This window comes from Coptis chinensis, chromosome 4, assembly GCF_015680905.1.
Source record: "Coptis chinensis isolate HL-2020 chromosome 4, ASM1568090v1, whole genome shotgun sequence".
Lineage (NCBI taxonomy): Eukaryota > Viridiplantae > Streptophyta > Magnoliopsida > Ranunculales > Ranunculaceae > Coptis > Coptis chinensis.
In genome coordinates this window covers 9,883,796-9,905,320 of record NC_141459.1, presented here as the reverse complement: position 1 = coordinate 9,905,320, position 21,525 = coordinate 9,883,796, and the positions used below count along the sequence as shown (strand labels likewise).

General features: G+C 38.7%; 1 protein-coding gene across 8 annotated transcripts in view; it reads right to left on the bottom strand.

Moving 5' to 3' along the window:
• LOC147501762 (phospholipase A1 PLIP2, chloroplastic-like) overlaps positions 1–21,525 on the bottom strand; it is a 66,904-nt gene that overhangs the window by 40,092 nt on the left and 5,287 nt on the right. For 3 of the 8 annotated variants that reach the window (XR_015221457.1, XR_015221458.1, XR_015221455.1), the window contains 2 exons: positions 14,150–14,225; positions 13,976–14,038 (listed from right to left, as the gene is read on the bottom strand). Coding sequence is in view for 3 of the 8 variants with exons in the window: in XM_086606763.1 (XP_086462889.1) it covers positions 13,983–14,038; positions 14,150–14,225 (132 nt within the window). In the remaining 5 variants the exon portion in view is untranslated. Of the gene's footprint in view, positions 1–938; positions 1,192–13,718; positions 14,039–14,149; positions 14,226–21,525 lie in introns of those variants that run through there. The other 5 variants (XM_086606764.1, XM_086606765.1, XM_086606763.1 and 2 more) reach the window with 5 other exon arrangements.

Genomic DNA, 21,525 nt, shown 5'->3' with positions numbered 1-21,525 from the left:
AAGAAGCTTCCTTGAATGATATATCAAGTCAAGCATCTTGCACTGGAGGTGTTTCACAGCCAGCTTCACAACAAGGATGACCTAATATTATGCTTGGTATTTTGAAAATATTTTGGAAACATGTTATTTTGTTTGTTAGACAGTTGGTTATTGTCATATTGGTTAGGGTATTGGTGTTTGGTTATGCTGTCAGTAATTGTGTTGTAGTGTTATGATTGCAGTGCTATGTATTGGTGTTTGGTGTATTGCTGTCGTATTGGTGTTTGGTTATGGTTGTAGTGCTATGTGTTGTAGTGCTATAGTTGCAGTGTTGTCAGTAATTACGTTGTAGTGTTATGGTTGCAGTGCTATGTCTGCAGTACTATGGTTATTTTGGAGACTTATGTACTTATGTATGTTGTCAGTAATGAATGTGTTGTGTGTTTCTTAGATTTTGAATTTGGTTAAAAATGTTGCAGACATGTCTCCAAATATGAAATGTCATCCATTAATTTAGGGAACATTCAGATACATTATTTTGGAACTGACAGCTTCTTGACAAGTTCTGCTACATCAGTTACATTGCCCTCTATTTGCATCTTAACAAGACCATCAATACATATCTTCAATTTACCCTCTTCTTCAGTTGGCTTCTTCAATTTACCCTCTTCTTCTGTTGGCTTCTTCAATTTGCCCTCTTCTTCTATTGGCTTATTCAGTTTACCATTTTCTTCTTTTTGCTTCTCCAGTTCCTTCTCCAGTTTATCAAACCACTTAAAGCCACTGCATATTGGTGATCCCTTACACCTAAGAAACCTTTTTCCCATGCTGTGTTCCTGGCCACTCTTCCTTGCAACCAGGGTAGACACATGGATAATCTAGCCATTTGCACTGGTACTTCCAATGATCCGATTCTCAACAGTTAAAACAACCTCCAAAACATTCATTATTGTCATCACCTGTTGCTATTCCTCCCTAATATTAACGCAGAAAAACAAACAAAAACTTAATTTGTATAAACCCCTTTTAATTTGTATAAACCCCCATGTTTTTTACTTTCATTTGTTTTGACTCCTAATTTAGCAGAGGCAAACTTCATCCACAAAAGGAGATGAGGAAGTCTGTTATAACTTATAACAGATGCAAAACCAGTTCAAAAATTACTAACCTAACTTGATGAGGCACTTCCATAACCACCACCACCCATCTTCTCTGAAAACATAAAAGAAACGAGATTGGAGGTGAAAACAAGAAAATTGGAGACTAATGAACCCAATTTATAGTGGTTACATCACAAAGGGTAAATTTGGTATTTCGTATATATTTAAACTTGTTAGAGTCAACTTAACCTAACGGCTCTTTTTTAGGAGTATTTTAGGCAATAGAGTAAATATGGATGATTTCTGAACGGGGCCAGGACAGAGTGGGAAGACTTTTGTGATGATTCAAAATTTGGGGGGTAAACACAAAAGCATGCCATAAAATAGGGGATTTTCACGAATAAACCCTTTTTTATTATTATTTTAATCCCGACAAATTTAACATATTTAGTCTAAATTAGTGGGTTAGTGGCATAGTTAGCAATTCATAATACGGTAAAAATTCGATATGAAAAATATTCGAATAAAATTCGAGCTTCAATAAGAATTTGTTTTTCAATTCAGATTAAAAAAAACAGAAATGGCAAAAGTTCGGGTTCGTAAGTAATTCGAGTATAATACGAAGCTAAAAATAAAAAAATACAATAAAATTTGACAACATACTCAACAAGCATATAGTAACAATACGAATAATTCACGAATTAATGAATTATTCCGTATAATTGAAAAATACAACATTTTTAAGTATTTTTTGAATTAAACGAATAATTCATGAATAATTCGCCGAATTGCTAATTATGGTTAGTGGGACCTCTTTACATCTAGAGCAACAAATCGGGTCGGGAATTTAAATTTTTAATGATCGATTCAAATTTGAATTTTGGAATCAGATTTTTTTATTAACCCGATTGATTTCGATTTCGGATAAGTAGCATAAAATAAGTGTGAAAGACAACATGCGCATCGCGCATTCGCGCGTGCCAGAATGGATTTTACGCTCATCGAGTGTGCCAGAATGCTAGTTTTTCCATGTAGGATATTAGTCTCATGCCTAGGCATGTAGAACAATCTCAATGTGGTTGAGCCCCACCACTATTTTTCTTTTATTATTTTAAATTTACAATAGAAGTGAATTTACTATTTTACCCCATGTGCAACCACTTTTCCTAACACTGGAGCCCACCACGTGCGACGCGTTTTGATATAAAACAAATTTTGAAATTGCAAAATTACGGTTTTGCCCCTAAAAGGCAAAAATTCAAAATCGAGGGTCGGATGATCTTTACAATGGGGAGATTATAAATTCAACAATATAAAGACCAAATTCGCGCCTTTAGTTTGATTTGAGACCCGGTCACGATATTTCGCTTTACCTCTTGTTTGTATTCGATCGCCACTTCTTTCTAACAAACTAACTAACTAACTTCCGCCTCTAGGGCCAACAAAGAGATTACTACTTTCGGATTAAGGGTTTCCGCCTCTCAAGAGACAACTACAGCCCTCGGTGGTCAAGCTCGAAATCCAACCTAGCCTACACTACTCACCACCACTCACTAGTCGAGCAACGATATCCCCATCGACTTTGGATCGGAAGTTGTCCCCTACAAACCTTACAATAACTTCTATTTCTCTTATCTAACCCTCTATTTACTTGTTTATTGTGCAGGTTCATCCACACAAGATCTCAAGAAATCAGCTGCATACTAGCTTCTACCGCATAGACCTATCCGATAATTCAGAGTTGCATATACCTAATTGTTGTCACCTCGAAGATGGATCACAATATAGAAGAGCTTTCATACTCTTTTGCACAAGATTTTAGCATAAAAAAAAAAAAAAAAAAGAAACCATGATCCGAAAAGAAACATTACAAAAAGAACCACCAACAATGGAACTTCACCTTGTTGTCAAGGCATTAATACTGAATTCCCCAAGACACGTAAGTGATTTTAATGAAGATCCGATCTCAACTAAAACGCCACCGAGGCATGAATATCCTAGTCATAGAAGACAATCTCTTTGTCTTAAGCTTTCCTAGCTATACAGAGAGGCAAAGAATTTTGGTCTCACAACCAATCCATGTTCTTGGTCACCTATTCCTGATCAAAGAATTCCATGCTCAGCTAATTCCAAGGGAAGTTGCTCTTAATAATGTTCCACTATGGTTTCATTTCAAAAATCTGCACTTCGATCATTACGACCAACAAGTGGTGGCTGATATAGCATCAAATGCTGGTACTGTTATCGAAATCGATCCCAAAGACAGCTTCCCCTACAAAACAGTAGGTTACAGAGTGCAAATCGAAATTGATGTTAATGAACCCATCATACCAGGTACAGAAGCTGCAACCTTGCATGATGAATATGTTTATGTGACATTGGTTCCTGAAAACTTGCCATATCCTTTTTGTTCAAAGTGTAGAAGGATAGGGCATAGGGTTATTAATTGCAAAAACCAACCTTTCCAAATACCCAACACATCACTAGCAGTAATATCAAACCCCAGCACACCACCCACATCCAACCATAACACCAATCCAATACCAGTAAATACCCCCACTCATCAAGGGGACTTCAGGGATTTTGAAATGATTAGGGTTGTTGTTTCCGGTAACCACCGTCAAGTAGCTGCTTCGACTGCAACCCTTACAGAAATTAGGGAAGATGATGTAGACGTGGTCAAACACAACACCCCATAAAATACGAGTGCCCCAGATTCTCTTGAGGAACATGAGGTGAACGTGGACCAACTTAGCACCATACATGCAACAAGTACTCCCAACCCCAAATCACAAATATCTGCAACACTTGGTGTACAAGAATCCAGCAGCACTCTCCCAAATCTGGTTGGGTTATTGGCTACTAATATGGAGGTGGACACACCACCTATAGCCCAAGATACACTTGCACATCAACTCCAAACCCAAACCAATCCAAGCCCAATTCAAATCCCACACACTAACTCCCCAAATCCTAACCCACATAACTCCAACTCATCCCCATCTCTCTGATAGGGTTATATACTAAAAGCATTATTTTTGTATTAACTCTAATTATTTATATTTTGAATGAGAATCATATGGGCAAATGTTATGCATATTATATATGTTATTACTTATATGCATGTGTCTAATACTTTATGTTATAGATGATATGATGTGTGTTGACACACAGAAGATCATATCATCAGTACCTTATAAAGTATAAGTAAACGTTCACAACCTAAATGGATTTGGACAAACCATTGGTACGGTTGTAGTATAATCTGGTATTAGTCTATCTTGACTATAGGATTACACTAGTACACTTTGTGTGTATTGAACAAGACCAAGTGAGATTGTTTCTCTTTATACTGACTATATAAGAGAACAAATACCTCTGTTATTATGGATGTTTGTCCTCTTAATCCGGATATAATAACGGGCACTTACGTGCATTGTACATTGCTTTAAATCATCAATGAGTGAGATTCATTTGTGAATCAACAAACTCGATGGATTGGGTAATGACATTGTATGTAAGGTGTGTTGTTGATTATAGAAGGAATCCGTGTCCCGCAAGAAGTCAGCTGATGATGTCCCCTTGAGGAGCTAATGAGGATTGTCATGCAGGTGGATTTGATCCGACATGACATTGAAGTTGAGTGGTACTACTTAAGGACATAAAAAGTTGATTAATGTAGTTGTCAATAACTTGATTTAATCAAAGGGCATTCGATATCTTAAACATGGGGAGATCAACAAGCATATAATATGGATCCCATAAACGCTAACACATAATTTGGGATTAGGGCGGTAGTGCAACAATAGCCTTTAATGGAATAAGCCATTTGTTGACGGATTTGGGTCGTGTGTTCTGGGTGAACATGGGAAGTCCAAGCCCGTCAGGAGGCCCAACCCTAATTTCTCCTCATGGTCCCTGTTGTAGCTTATAAATAGAAACTTTTCTCTCTTAGCCATTTTTAACTATTCATTCTGGATTGAAAAGAAAGGCAAGGAAAGATAGATCCAAAATCGGTTCTAGCTTTGTGAGAAAGAAGGGGGTTGGTAGATCATTGACCACACAACGTCCAATCTAAATATAAGAATACAACAGAAGATCAAGAGGTTGATTCGGATTCATATCTATTGGATTCTCAGAGTTATCACAGCTGATCTAAAAGGTAAATTTCTAACCAAACCGTGACACCCCTTATTCCGCTGCGCGTGGGTGTTTCGCGGTTCGTAGTAAATCATTCGGCGAAACCATAACGGTTCCTACACTCTCCCCGGCCAATCTTCACCAAACACAGAAGCTCTTCAAGACACTCTTCAATCTGCTGAAACACCAAACCATGCAAACTCCTTTTCATTTATAGCTATCCTCAGCTCACCAGCGCAAATCGTTCCAAATATTGAAAACATTAACAATCCTTTTCCACTAAACCCACTGGCCATCATCAATCCACCAACCACTATTCCACTATCATCATCTATACTGGGACCTAACCTAGTCCACCCCAAAAACAGCCAAACTAATGGTCCTCTTACCCAAGAAGCAATACACACCCCAATCCATTGTCCAATTCACAATAGGCCGCAACCACCGCTTCACGTTAATCTAATCACCATTCATGAACGACCAGGGAAACGAATGTTACCACATGACCGAGCCATAATGGGGAAAAAGGCAAGATTCATCGAATCATCATCCAGCCACACCTCCATCAATCAACCACCTCCACCAGAGCAACCACTGAATAGTAACAATACCAATCCTCATACCTTCATGCAAGAGCACAATTTCACAAATGCAAGTTTAAACCAATTTCTCAATTCACCTTTTGTTGCCAATTATGTCTCAGCACAAAATATGTTGCAAACCACTAACATGAGCATTGCCACACCAAGTATCCAGCAACATGACCGCTCTGCTCCTACTGGATCACCCAACATCAATATCAATTATGGGTTACTTGGAATGACCACTAGTACAGTAGCACTGGACTGTGGGCTTTTGGGGGCAGATACATCAATCATTCCAAACAACTACACTATGGGAACAACTCCAAATATAATTGGCAATCCCTACTATCAGCAAACTGCTGGCCGAAATGCTCATGAGGTCAATGCACAAGAGGCACAAGGTATACAGACTACAACACATTCTCATGCAACAAATAACTACTACCAACATGGCTCTCGGGTTCTTAGGCACGATCACTTTAACCAGAGTGATATCAGCAATGTTCTTACTGGTCTAGAAGAAGTTAGTACGACTCTTTCTTCAGAATTTCTTGTGCGGATGAACACTGCTATTCGACAAGGAAATGCTGAGGTACATTCACAACCAACTTTTTCCAGATTTCGTACATATTCTCGTTATTTGCATTTACACAACTTTCGCGGTTTGGCGGCTATACCAAAACAGCCCCCAAGATCATTATGAAAATATCTCCTGGAATTGTAGAGGCAGCGGGGGTACCTCTACAATTAACAAACTACTACTGGACCTTGTATCAACCCACAACCCAGACATTATTTTTCTATCAAAAATGAAATGCCCCCAGGCACACATACTTTTACTCAAATCCAAATTAAACTACCCTAACTCAAACATAGTAGACCCAATAGGTACAGCAGGAGGCTTATGCATTTTTTGGAAAGATAATATACATCTCGGACCCATTTTTAAAGGTAAATACATGATTGCTATGATGGTCACTTCTGATCCATATGGACACCCTTGGATTCTCTCTTGTTTCTATGGAAGTCCATACCCAAACCTTAAACGTCATAGTTGGGAATTCCTTCACACTCTTTCAAACGACTACACCCTCCCTTGGGTCATCATAAGAGATCTAAACATGATTCTGGATAAATCTGAAAAACAAGGGAGTGATCCTTACACCCGAAATGAGAGTGTCATAGCTAACAATCTCATCCAATAAGCTGGTCTCATTGACATAGGATTCTCTGGTAACCCTTTCACTTGGTGGAATAAACAAGCAGGACTAGGTTCCGTAAAAAAACGTTTGGATCACAGTCTTGCTAATGCTGAATGGCTACTCATTTTCCCTGAAGCTAATCTCATCCACATCCCTACCATCTCATCTGATCATACAACCATCCTTCTAGACACTACCCAAAACTCATACTCTTTCTCGTCCCTTCCATTTTCAGGCAATGTGGATTCATGATGACACCTACCCTGAGGTGATCACTTCTACGTGGCGCCAATCCCACTTCACCAACACTGCCTCTCACTTAGGGTTCAACCTCAACAAAACAAAAAAAGCTCTAAAAATATGGAATAAAAATCATTTTGGTAATTTTCACAATAAAAGAAACTCTCAAAAAAGATATTCAGAATGCATAAAACTTGGACCCTACTCTGTTTCGATCCTTAATCTCAAAAGCCTCCACTCACAACTAGATGAAAACTATAAACGGGAAGAAATTCATTGGAAACAAAAATCTAGTGACCAACTTGTTAAAGAAGGTGACCGTAACACTCGTTACTTTCATATGAAAATTGTTTATAGGCGGAAACGTAATAGGATTGACTGGCTAAAAGATGAAACAGGCACCTGGGTGTCGGGTAGAACTGATTTAGGACACCTTCTTGAGAAACACTTCTCAAATATTCTTGAAACCGTCCACCCTGAACAGCTTGACCTCTCATACTTGTTCCATCAGTCGGTTACTGATGAAGACAACTTGTCTTTGACCGACTGCCCTGATGACACTGAGATACGGGCGGCAGTTTTCAACATTGGGGCGATGAAAGCACCTGGTCCTGACAGCTTCCCAAGCCTTTTCTACCAACACTCTTGGGACATCGTAGAGTCTGACATTTGTAAATTAGTTAGGAATTTTTTCATCAACAATATCTCTCTTGCATCCATTAACTCCACCAACATTGTCCTCATTCCCAAAATTCAGCACCCAACAACCCCCTCTCACTTCCATCCCATAAGTCTCTGTAATGTTTCCTACAAGATAATAACCAAGATCTTGGCTGCCATACTAAAACCCATTCTTCAAAACATCATCTCCCCTCTACAGAGCGCTTTCCTCCCTCAACGTCAAATTACTAATAATATCATCATTGCTCACGAGCTCTGGCATACCATGAAGCATAAACAGGGTCGTAGTGGTCTCATGACCATTAAATTGGACATGTCCAAAGCCTTTGATCGAATCGAATGGGATCCATTACTTAAGATTATGAATAACTTGGGGTTTAATAGCAAATGGATATCTCTGATTTCTAATTGCATCAAAACCACAAATTATTCTATCCTTCTTAATGGCTCTCCATTCGGCTTTTTCAAACCCTCCAGAGGACTAAGACAGGGTGACCCCTTGTCACCCCTATTCTTTATTCTCTGCATGGAGGTTCTGACGCGCCTCTTAAATGTCAAACAAGAACAAGGTAAGTTGCATGGCATCCATGCAGCTCGTCATAGCCCTGAAATATCTCACCTTCTGTTTGCAGATAACAATTTCTTGTTCTGTCGGGCTACAGATCAAGAGGCAACTGAGTTAATTGACACCCCTTAGGAGTTTTCTAAAATCACAGGGCAAACAATAAATTATGAAAAATCGGGTGTCCACTTTAGTGCCAATCTCAACCATGCCCACAAAGATTTGATTCGACGTATCCTTGGTATGAACATCATATCCTCTTCTGATAAGTATCTTGGTTGCCCTCTTTTCTTGGGTAAGACCAAAGTGCAAATGTTTGATTCCCTTATTCCAAAGGTTGAATCAAGGATTGATGGATGGAAAAGTAAACTTCTTTCTCAAGCAGGCAAAACTGTTTTAATTAACTCTGTCACTTTAGCCATTCCTACGTACCAAATGGCATGCTTCTTAATCCCAAAAACCATTACAAAAAAATGTGATTCTCTACAAAGAGACTTTTGGTGGGGGAAAGGGAAAAATGAGGATACAAGCAATCAAAACCATGGCCTATATCTTAAAAGCTGGAAATTTATTTGCAAATCTAAATGTAACGGGGGATTAGGCATTATAAAATTCGAAAATGCAAACTTGGCGATGATCTCAAAGTTAGCTTGGCGTCTAATAAAAGAACCCAACTCCCTCTGGGCTAAGGTTCTGAAAGCAAAGTATTTCCCTAATATAGATGCATTGCACTCTAATTCAAAACAAGGATCTTCCTGGCTATGGAAAAGTGTCACTACTGGTCTAAATCTTGTTCAAAAAAACTCCATCTGGAGAGTTGGTAATGGCTCCAATATCTCCATCTGGGACGATAACTGGATACCAGGTCTGCCTCCCACCAGAAGGGCAGATGCTACTAACATCCACCTCCTAACCGCCTGCGTTCAAGACCTCATTCATCCATCCACCACAACTTGGAATGTCCCCCTCATTCACACTCTCTTCGATGCGCGCACTACTCGCCAAATCACTACAATTCACCTAAGTCACAATGACTTAACTGATCAGCTATAATGGTCTCTCACCAAAAAGGGGGTCTTTACAACTCACTCTATTTATAAAAAAAAACTCTCTAATTATGATCCTCCCATCCATGTTCACGACCCATTGGGCCTAAGATTTGGCACGTGAAAAGCTCACCACGAGCTCTCAACTTCACATGGAAATGCTATCACGATTTCGCACCAACAAGAGCAAAAATTGCAACTCACATAACAATCCCGACCACAACTTGTCCCATCTGTAACTACCACAATGAGACTCTTCATCATATGCTTCTTGAATGCCCCTTCACAAGGGCATGTTGGTATGCCTCCAAGTGGAGCTTCTAACTTGATCGAGTGCGACATCTGAGTCCTCAAACTTGGATAAAGATGTGGCTCCCCCCCCCCCCCCTCCAAAAAAAAAATTGGGGCTTTTACCTTGATGCGTGGAGTACCTTCTGTGTCGATATCACCTGGCTTATATGGAAAGAAAGATGCAAAGCAGCATTTGAAAAAAAGATTCCAAACATCGCCTACATAATGCAGATAACTAAATCAAGTCAAAATTCAAAGAATCTAACTACCCATCATACCATTAACCTTCCTGTTCAATCACAACCACTTAAACAGCAAACTACCATCCCTTTATGGCAACCACCGAAACCACCCATCCTTAAAATAAATATAGATACTTCTTTCATTCTCCAAACACTTGCATTCGGTATTGGCTTTATCTTGCGCAACTCTAACATAAACGTCTTAGCAGCAGGTACTTGGACAGGACATGCCACCACCGCAGAGGAGGCTGAATTCCGAGGGGTTCTTTTGGTCACCCAATGGGCCTTAGAACGACAACTCACACACCTAGAGTTGGAGATTGATGCTCAAGCAATTACAGTGGAATGGGCCACCCGATCATCTAATCTGTCTTGGCGATCTAAAGACATCATCAGGGATATCAGATCTCTTGCATCTAATTTTGTATATTTTGATATTATCTTTTGTAGCCGTAACATAAATGGCATAGCAGACTTAATTTCTAAGAAAGCAGTAGCTTTAGGAGAATCATTCCTTCGGGAAGATCCCCTCCCTCAATGGCTAATGGATGTCGTGGAAAAAGATATGACATCCATACCCATATGTACAAAGGCTTATATATATATATATATATATATATATATATATATATATATATATATATATATATATATATGGTTTGTCTAGAGTGCCACTCTTATAGTGACACTCTTATCTCACACACTCCTCTCAAACCGTCGGATCTAATCTAAGTCTCAAAAGATCTAACACTCCTAATTTCAAACAACAAAGTGGAAGTAAAACGTCTTTTTCTTTTCATCTTCTCAAAAACAAAAGAAAAAAAAAAACCAGATCTACTTAATTCTGAATTCATTGCAGTAAAAGGATATGGAACAATGGGAAGTTGGACAACATCTTGGCGAAAAGAATTTCAAGCGAGGGTCCGGATATTGGGAACAATTCTTCACTCAAACATAGTAAAACTGTTTTCTTTGTATTTCTTGTGAGAGCTCGGTACTTCTTGTTTATGAATACATGGTGAATAGCGGCTTAGACCGATGGTTACACAAAAGAAAGAGAGAATCAATATTTTCAGATTCATTAACCATGTTCTCTTGGATTGGCCTACAAGGTTGCATATCGCAGTTAAGGTTGCTCAAGGTCTTTGCTACATGCATCATGGATGCTCTCAGTCCATCATTCATTGTGATGTGAAGTCGAGCAATATCTTGTTGGATGCCAACTTTAATGCTACGATTGCAGACTTTGGATTGGCAAAGATGTTGGTTAAGCATGGGGAGTCGGATACAATGTCTGCGGTAGCGACTCTTCCTGGATACACATTCGCCCGAGGTGAGTCTTATTTGAGTACATTTCTATATTTTATAACATACTTAAAGTTGGAAAATCGGCTAAACTGCAGTTGGTTGATTGAATTTCAGAGTACACTTACACAACCAAGGTGAATGAAAAGATCGATGTATACAGTTTTGGGGTAGTACTCCTAGAATTGACTACGTGAAAGGAACCTAATGATGGAGATGAGCACATAAGTCTTGCCGAATGGGCATGGCGTCACTTTAATGAGGAAAAATCTATAACTAATGCCCTGGACGAGGAGATCAGGGATCCATGTTATTTGCATGAAATGAGTTTGGTCTTCAGACTAGGGATCATATGTACCTGTGCTTTACCTTCAAAGCGACCTTCAATGACGAGGTATTGCAAGTCCTACTCGATGTGGCCCTCAGCAAATCAACAGACAGAAGAAAACCGAGAACATGCATGACGTCGATCCCCTCGTAGATACAACTAGTAGCTACCTTCTTTGCTACAAGGATAGTCACTTGGGATCATTGAAGTACAATTCCAATTGTGCTTGATTATAAATAAGGTTGATGAGCTGAAGTTTTTCATGTATTTGTCTTGTGGCTGTACTTATTTATACTTTCGAGGGAGAGAAATAGAAATTTCATATATTATGAATTTCATGCATCAACTGCGTGCCTTTCATTATAAAACTATAAGCGGTGCCGAACTATAAGTGGCTTATTTAGTTATTTTCACTCTTTTGGCTTGTCTTCAGGTATTTGTGAGGCAACTCAATTTTAAGGCAAAGTTGTGAGGCAAAAGGAATCAAAGAGTGTATAAATTGGTTCTAGCTATTGCTATCGCACCTTGAATCCTACCCTCGCTATTAATTACACTCCCTTCCACAAGACTTGGCATCCCCCAGGAATAAATCGTTCAACATGATCAGAAAAACAAAGTTCTCTTAACTATTTTAACTAACAAAATGCAAATAACAATCACAGCTAAGTCAAATATTTTGCAAAATGGAAGAAACCGAAAAACTAATGGACCTTGGGGATAACTTATTTTCCCCTTGGAATGGATTCCAATAATTTGATTGCTCAATGTATGTTACAAAACTATCAAACACCTTCAACAATCAAATGTGTACTGTTTGGACTTTGTCCCCAAACGGTGTGGCCATGCCGTTTGGCCTTAGTACCAAACGGTGTGGCCATCAGATTTGGCCTTAGTACCAAACGGTGTGGCCATGCAGTTTGGGACTAAGTCCAACGCGGTATGGCCATGCCGTTTGGCCTTAGTACCAAACGGTGTGGCCATGCAGTTTGGGACTAAGTCCAACGGTGTGGCCATGCCGTTTGGGACAAAGTCCAAACAGAACCGCGCCATTTTTTGCAAGTTCAAATCCAAGCGATATGGCCACACCGTTTGGACTTAGTCCCAAACGGTGTGGCCATGCCGTTTGGGACTAAGTCCAAACGGTGTGGCCATATCGTTTGGATTTGAACTGGATAAAAAAAAATGGCGCGTTCCATATGGACTTTGTCCCCAAACGGCATGGCCACACCGTTTGGCCTTAGTACAAACGGTGTGGCCATGCCGTTTGGGACTAAGTCCAAGCGGGCCATGCCGCGTTTTGGGACAAAGTCCAAACAGACCGCGCCATTTTTGCAAGTTCATAAGGTTCGATATAACAACAAAATTTAGCAAGAAATAGTCAACGTTATAGTCATAAACTATGTCAGGAGTTATAGTTTATACATTAGGCCTGCATGTCAGAGTTTGTTATAGTGTTAGTGTAAGTTTGGTATGCATGTCAGAGTTTTGTTATGTCAGGAGTGTGTTTTGTCGAGTCGAATTATAAGATGGGATGCTCTAGCTAGATGAACTTGCCAGAGAACCCAGCAAGTTAAATTTGTCTATCCTGCTCATTCTAGAATTTTGATGTGCAATTCCCTGAGCTTTAAGGAACTGCATAAACTTCTATTACTAAGCAATGTATAGCTGCAATGTACGGCTTCTCAAAAGTTAGAAAAAAAGCGTTTGCTTGCTATTCCAACACTTCCCACTAGCACAAAAGCCTAATTTACTTGCCCCTCTTTAGTACACACGTCCCGATCCCAAAAGCCTACTTCTCATCAAATTTAAAAATTCCACAAAGCTAGATTCTTCTAACATAGTCATATTGTTTGGAAGCTAAGGAACATCACAAGATGCCTTGTTAGGGCATAGGCTTCTTTTTGGCATCTTTGGCCTCTGTAAAAAAGCGGTACAATGAACTTTGTTTCTCAATTCACATTGTTTCCTTGTACTAGAAATATGAAAGACAAAAATACTAGGCAAATAAAAGAGACAAATTTGATAAAAGTATAATCAATTACTTTTACATGAACAGATCCTACATTCTTCAATTCAAGCACATCCATGCCTGCTTAAATGGCTTACCAAAAAAAGGACTTCATATTCACTACAATATTATAAGAAACACGCACTCGCTAATGAGTAATAACATTAGATACATCAACTTTTACAACTGGTAGTGCTCCAGGGCTTGGAATTAATGGACGACAACTAAACACCACCAGTTTTGTCCCACGAAATATGAGCACCGCACCAATACTTCAAATACCAATTGAGACCAGACGCAATTTCAACTGAGGTGGTGCCCTTGATCCTGCTGGAAGTTGTAAAATCAGAAAATGCTATTAAACACCTCACCAAGAACAAACAAAAAAACTGAAGTATCAATAGCCTATGACCAATAAGGAAGCAACAGTTCGAATGCTACCCACGCCGTTTGCAACTTGACAGGAAGAGCACAAGCTAGTAGACCACTTCGAGCGTCCAAACACTTTCATGTCTAACTGAAAAAAATGAAATGAATGAGTTCCAAATTAGAAAAGACGTTCGGCAATGAGCAAGAACCCTTAATATCTAGCAAAAAACTACAAACTCAAATTCGGGCAAATATAAGGGGAAAAAATGAAGAAGAGTTGATCAGAATTAGGATATAATGGTTTAGCCACGAGTTAAATAATTTTTCCCAACAGGGTAAAGAACAAAATCAAAAGAAAGGGAGATGAAGGAACTTTTGGTTGAAAGATGAGGCAAATGAGCTGCTGATATTCCTAGATAGTTCAAAGAACACGTTGTAGGGTAAGCAAAGGGAATGATAAAAAGTTAACCATATACATTCTATTTGAACTTATTGATTATTCATAAACATATAAAGGAAATGAATCCCTGTTTTTTATGAGCGATGAAGTGACAAAAATCTGGAACAATATCATTAGGAACTAAAAGATAAAACCACGAATAACTTGAATCGTTAGCACATAATTATTTGTATACATTCAAGGATTGCTAAATATTGATAGGCACTTAAGTCGGATACAGTCATACATATAGAAGCACACGTAAGTAAGATTTCAATGATTGCTACATCTGAGATAGGATAGTTCCATGTCGAGATGACCAATACTGACTCCTAGTGGTTCGGACACAATTCTGTTGATCTGATTAACCACCCAATTCAAACTAGAATCATAAAAAAAAAAAAATAGTACAAACTAATTCACTCAAAATGATGTCAAAAAGAAATCGAACCTAGGCTAAAAAAAGTCTCGAACTTAGGCTTAGAAAGTGTTTTACTTAGGCTTAAAAGTCTCGTGGACATGAATTGAGCTTTACATAAATTTCAGTTGAGCTTACGTACATGTGAGGATGTCTCTGCTTGGCTTCCACCATTAGAAACCGATAATCTTTGTGGCCAAGTAGTAGGAAAATGGGGATAAGATTTTAGAGGTGAGTATAGTAGTGGGTTTAACATCAACAAGACTATTTCTTTTCATCAGATCGTGTTCATTGTTGAGGAGAATAGCAAGAAGAGGGGGGTTAGGTCAGTAGAGAATGAGGTAGTGAGGAAGAAGAAAGAGGCGTGGGTTTTGCTTCCAAAATCTAATTTGTGTAAGAAATGACGATTATACCCCCACTTGTTTTTTATTTGGGCAAAATCATTTTAGCTGTTAGATCAGGATGAAATCGGAGGGACTAGGAAAAGTGTGAGATTAGAGTGTCACTATATGAGTGGCACTCTAGACAAACCGATATATATATATATATATGGTTTGTCTCTAGAAGTGCCCTCTTATAATGACACCCTTATCACACTTCTCTTGGTCCGTCGATCTGTTCTTTAGATTATCGAGATCTAATTCACTAAAAATCGCGAAATTTCAAAATTTCACACTATTTCAAAAACAAAAAAATGAAAAAACGCGAAATTTGTTTGCTTCTTCATCTCGGTCTTCTTCTTCTCCAAAACCAAAACCCTTCAAACAAATTTCATAAATTATTCAAACAAATCGGTTAAAAGAGGAAACCCAAAATTTCTTGATACAGTTGTTAAAAGAGGAAATGGATTTCTTAAGAAATCCAGGTTGTTTAGAGGAACGAATTGTCAGCGTGGGTGAAAAAGAGGTAAATACTGTGTCATCACTTCTCTCTTGAAATTATTTGTTCTCTCTTGAAATTATTTGTTCAAACTTGATTAAAGTGCAACTTTTGGTTGGGTCTTGAATTTAGAAATCATACGGACAAGTGAAATTGTCCATTGTTACTTCGTGTTACCTGTTAATACACCAAGTTCCCCATTCACACCAACTATCGCATGTATTTCATTGAAGGATGAGGGCTTTCCAACCTTCCCTCCACGCGGAGGATTTGGATTCATTTATGTGAATCACTAAAAATTATTTTCTTCTTTGAATTATTTGGCATATATGAAATGATTTGTGTCAAAATGCATCTAGAACCCTTCTTGTAGAATACTTAACTTGTAAACTTCAAATTTCATCCATATCAGAATCTCTATTTTGCCCAGTTAATCATGTATTATATGAAATGACTAAGTGAATAACACACTCTCTCCATATCTTTGGTCAAGGCGTCAAGTAATGCTATGTCCTTAATCTCGTATAGTTCTCTTAATGGAATACTATATGTATAAGAAGGCTCACTATACTTTGAAATAGCAATTTCTTATGGATATTTCTCATTTATGTTGTGGTAATTTTGGCAAGCATTACTGCATTAGTTAAAAAGTTTATTTTACTGTCATCTTGCTCTGTTGTGAAAGCATATCCAATTTAACATGAGTAATAATTTCACTAATTTGATGAACTTGTGTAAATGAGGGTTTTCATTTGGGTCGACATCACTAAGACATTTTACTCAAATTTCTGATTCAAGATGCGCAGTGGGTTCGCAGACCAATCACATCCATTGCTTGGATTCCATACAAATCGAAACATTGCATACAATTGATATCTAATGTCTAACGAGTTAAAACTGAAATTTGGTAGGCATGGAGGGTGTGATATCGGTGTTTAGGAGCAGGGACATTGCGATTGCATACAACTTCGTAGTTGGGATTTTTAGGTCTTATATTGGAGCAGGGCAAAGTGACTTCAAGTAGCCATGAAGACAAACAAAGCGTCTCCAATGCGACTAAATGAACCTAACCGCAAGCCTTATTTGACACGCAGTCTTTCGGTGATGAAATCGGTGTGGCTTGTTGAATTGCTGCGAGGCCTTGTGATTTGAGTTCTTGGTGCTTGGACCACTTCCGGAGATTGGCTAGTAGCAAACCGGCCTTGTACAAGTTGCAAAAACTCATTTGGCCTTGAGAAATGAATTCCTTTTCAATTGTAAATGAAATCCACATTAGCTTAAAGCTTTGATTAGGGGGTTGGCAGTCTCGTGGTACACCATATCCTATGGATTATGAGATATGGTTGAAAAGAATGAGAAGAAGATTCCATGAAGAAGATCATGGGAAGGAAGTGGAAGTTTACGGTTAGGATTAGTCCATAAGCCAAAATCGAATGTTAGATGGTTATGGAATAAGCGGACCATTTTCACTTCCAGTGATCGAGTTTCCGGAAGTCTTGGGGTGCTTGAATGGAATCATGTGATTTGGTGTTTATTTTCCCTACAGATTTGAGCCTTTGTCCCATTTACTCGGACCTGATGGTTTGACACATTGAGGTGTCGAGTCTTGTGAAACGAAGCTCCTAGATGGTTGATCTTGTTAATTGAGCAACAACCATCGGTCGAGCTTGGTTCTCACTGAGAAGACGAGCCACACATCCCTCTGAGCTTTGGTGTTTGAGGAGTCTAATCCATCACAATCATCCCTTATATATCGAGTCTCTGTTTGTCGTCCACTCGTCCGACCTCACAAAGAAATTGAAGGATATCATTTTTCTGCAATTGTCGCGACCTGTTCATTTCAAACTGTATGTATTGCTATTTTTTCTTTGTAAAGATATGAGCTCTTCTGTTGTCTTTGGCTCAATCGGAAATCAGACTTTCACGATATATTTTTGTTTTTTTTTTGTAATATTAGAAAAGTTGCATAGCGAACTTCTTCCATTGTGTTCATTAGACATCTCGAGGGGGTGGCAACTAGGCAATGAGTGCTTTGCTTAGTGCAAGCGATGACACTAAAGGACGAACTTTGCAGTCTTAGGAAATAGTAGTCTGAACTTACACTGGAGTTGTCCATTAGTACTCAATAGGCTGCCTTCCACTAAAACAAATTCAAAATTTGCATTCACTGGAGTATTTGAAATTGAGTCCGAATTTCCACAAACTTATTCTGTTTCAAATTTTGTGTAATTTTGCAGTCAAACTATTTCTCCAACAGTAGGAGAAGTTGTTTTTTTCCCACTACACGCTTAATCCTACTCACGTCAAATTGTCAATAACGTACTGCATTATTCAATGATTTAAGAACTTCGGAAATGCAAAGGATCAAGCCGAGCTAAATCTCAGGCCGCTTCGAAAAGCACATTATGAAACCATACCACCAAAGCCATCGCTGAAAATGGTTTAACCAACAGCAAAAAATTTAATTGATACTCAGAACTTAATATGCTCAACCAAACCTGTACACTCAACAAGATCACAGACAAGAAGACCATGAGGAGATAAACAGATTCAAATTATCCATTCTTTTAGCTGCGTATAAAAAAATGGTGTGTCTGTTTGGACTTTGTCCCAAACGGCATGGCCACACGTTTGGACTTAGTCCCAAACGGCATGGCCACCGTTTGGTACTAAAGGTTAAGCGGTGTATGCCGTTTGGGACTAAGTCAAAGCAGACACACCATTTTTTGCAAGTTCAAAGTCCAAACGGCATGGCCACACCGTTTGGCCTTAGTCCCAAACGGTGTGGCCATGCGTTTGGGCTTAGTCCCAAAAATGGTGTGTGGCCACACCGTTTGGCCTTAATCCCAAACGGCATGGCCACACCGTTTGGCCTTAGTCTCAAGCGGTGTGGCCATGCAGTTTGAAACTAAAGGCCAAACGGTGTGGCCATGCGTTTGGACTTTGAACTTGCAAAAAATGGTGTGTCTGTTTGGACTTAGTCCCAAACGGCATGGCCACGCCCCGTTTAGCCCGTTTGGGACTAAGGCCAAGCGGTGTGGCCATGCGGTTGGGACAAAGTCCAAACAGACCGCGCCATTTTTTGCAAGTTCAAAGTCCAAACGGCATGGCCATTTATGTTGTCTTGATGTTATATTTTTTTACTGTTGTCTTGATGTTATATTATGAGAACTATAACTTTATGAGGGTTGACAGATAACTTGAGAGACACTACTATTGTATTGTTGAATTGCATCATTTGTCATCAATATGACAGGTTGATTGTTGATTTCATATGCATTGGCTAAGCTGTTACATCGGGATACTAACTTTCTCGATAAGTAGCTCTCGACAAGTTTAAAGGTCATTCCATTGATTACGATTGAACACACCATCAATGGCATCGTAATATTAGTTTTCCATCGGTAATAAGTTTGAAAACTCTAATGAATTATTGTTACTAAGTTTTGAAGTTTCGGGCATCCTCTTCCTTTATTTGTATCTGCGGACTCATAAAATCCCTACTAATTCCACAAAATCAAATCACTAGCGAATTGTCAATATTATAGACATTGTTTCGAAAACGCCGAGGAAGTTATTGAGAAACTTATACCACCCAAATTCTTTACAAGTAAATTCTCAGACACAGATGTCCTTCTATCAATACTATTGCGGATTTCATTTACAATTGAAAAGGAATTCATTTCTCAAGGCCAAATGAGTTTTTGCAACTTGTACAAGGCCAGTTGCTACTAGCCAATCTCGAAGTGGTCCAAGCACCCGGTAACTCAAATCCACAAGGCACTGCAGCAATTCAACAAGCCACACTGATTTCATCACCTGAAAGACATGTGTCAAATAAGGCTTGCAGCAGTTCACAAGGCCTGCAGCAATTCAGCTAGCTGCATTGGAGACGCTTTGTTTGTCTTCATGGCTACTGAAGTCACTTTGCCATGTTCCAATATAAGACCTAAAAATCCCAAACTCGAAGTTGTATGCAATGCAATGTCCTGCTCCTAAACACCGATATCACACCCTCCATGCACCTTAAATTTCAGTTTTAAGCATTAGACATTAGATATCAATTCGTATGCAATGTTTCGATTTGTATGGAATCCAAGCAATGGATGTGATTGGCTGCGAACCCACCTGCGTACTGAATCAGAAATTTGAGTAAAATGTCTTAGTGATGTCGACCCAAATGAAAACCTCATTTACACAAGTTCATCAAATTAGTGAAATTATTACTCATGTTAAATTGGATATGCTTTCACAACAGAGCAAGATGACAGTAAAATAAACTTTTTAACTAATGCAGTAATGCTTGCCAAAATTACCACAACATAAATGAGAAATATCCATAAGAAATTGCTATTTCAAAGTATAGTGAGCCTTCTTATACATATAGTATTCCATTAAGAGAACTATACGAGATTAAGGACATAGCATTACTTGACGTCTTGACCAGTATATGGAGAGAGTGTGTTATTCACTTAGTCATTTCATATAATACATGATTAGCTGGGCAAAATAGAGATTCTGATATGGATGAAATTTGAAGTTTACAAGTTAAGTATTCTACAAGAAGGGTTCTAGATGCATTTTGACACAAATCATTTCATATATGCCAAATAATTCAAAGAAAAAATAATTTTTAGTGATTCACATAAATGAATCCAAATCCTCCGCGGGAGGGAAGGTTGGAAAGCCCTCATCCTTCAATGAAATACATCGCGATAGTTGGTGTGAATGGGGAACTTGGTGTATTAACGGGTAACACGAAAACAATGGACAATTTCACTTGTCCGGAAGGATTTCTAAATTCAAGACCCAACCAAAAGTTGCACTTTAATCAAGTTTGAACAAATAATTTCAAGAGAGAACAAATAATTTCAAGAGAAGTGATGACCAAGATTTACCTCTTTTTCACCCACGCTGACAATTCGTTCCTCTAAACAACCTGGATTTCTTAAGAAATCCATTTCCTCTTTTAACAACTGTATCAAGAAATTTTGGGTTTCCTCTTTTAACCGATTTGTTTGAATAATTTATGAAATTTGTTTGAAGGGTTTTGGTTTTGGAGAAGAAGAAGACCGAGATGAAGAAGCAAACGAATTTCGCGTTTTTTCATTTTTTTGTTTTTGAAATAGTGTGAAATTTTGAAATTTCGCGATTTTTTAGTGAATTAGATCTGATAATCTAAAGAACAGATCTGACGGACCAAGATAAGGGTGTCACTATAAGAGTGGCACTCTAGACAAACCGTGTATATATATATATATATATCGTTGATTACCAAAAAAAAAAAAACTTCCGCTTCTTGCATTACACTGGAGAGTATAAAAAAGGGCCTACAGCAAGAAAAACACTTGGAGCGTTGTTTTGTTGTTCTTTAAGAAATGGAGAAACGAGAGGGTTTCAGCTCTAGCCCAAGGTACTAAAGCTTAACAATGGTATTGTAAATGTTTTATTTAGCTCCTCGTTCTTCGTACTACAGATTTCGTGTGTTCTCTTAAGACGCCGTTCACAGCATTCAAGTAGTTGCTTGAATCATGGTCTCTTAGGATTGTTCAATCTGAACCATAAGCGGTTCGATCACTTAGAGTCTCTAGTGGGTGAGGTGAATTGAAAAAGGCCCTAAGAGCACTTGCTACCCCTGTGTAACAACTAGATTGGGACTTGTCCAGCTCATAAAGGGCACTTCCAATAGGGAGTAAAGGGTGATGTGGAGAT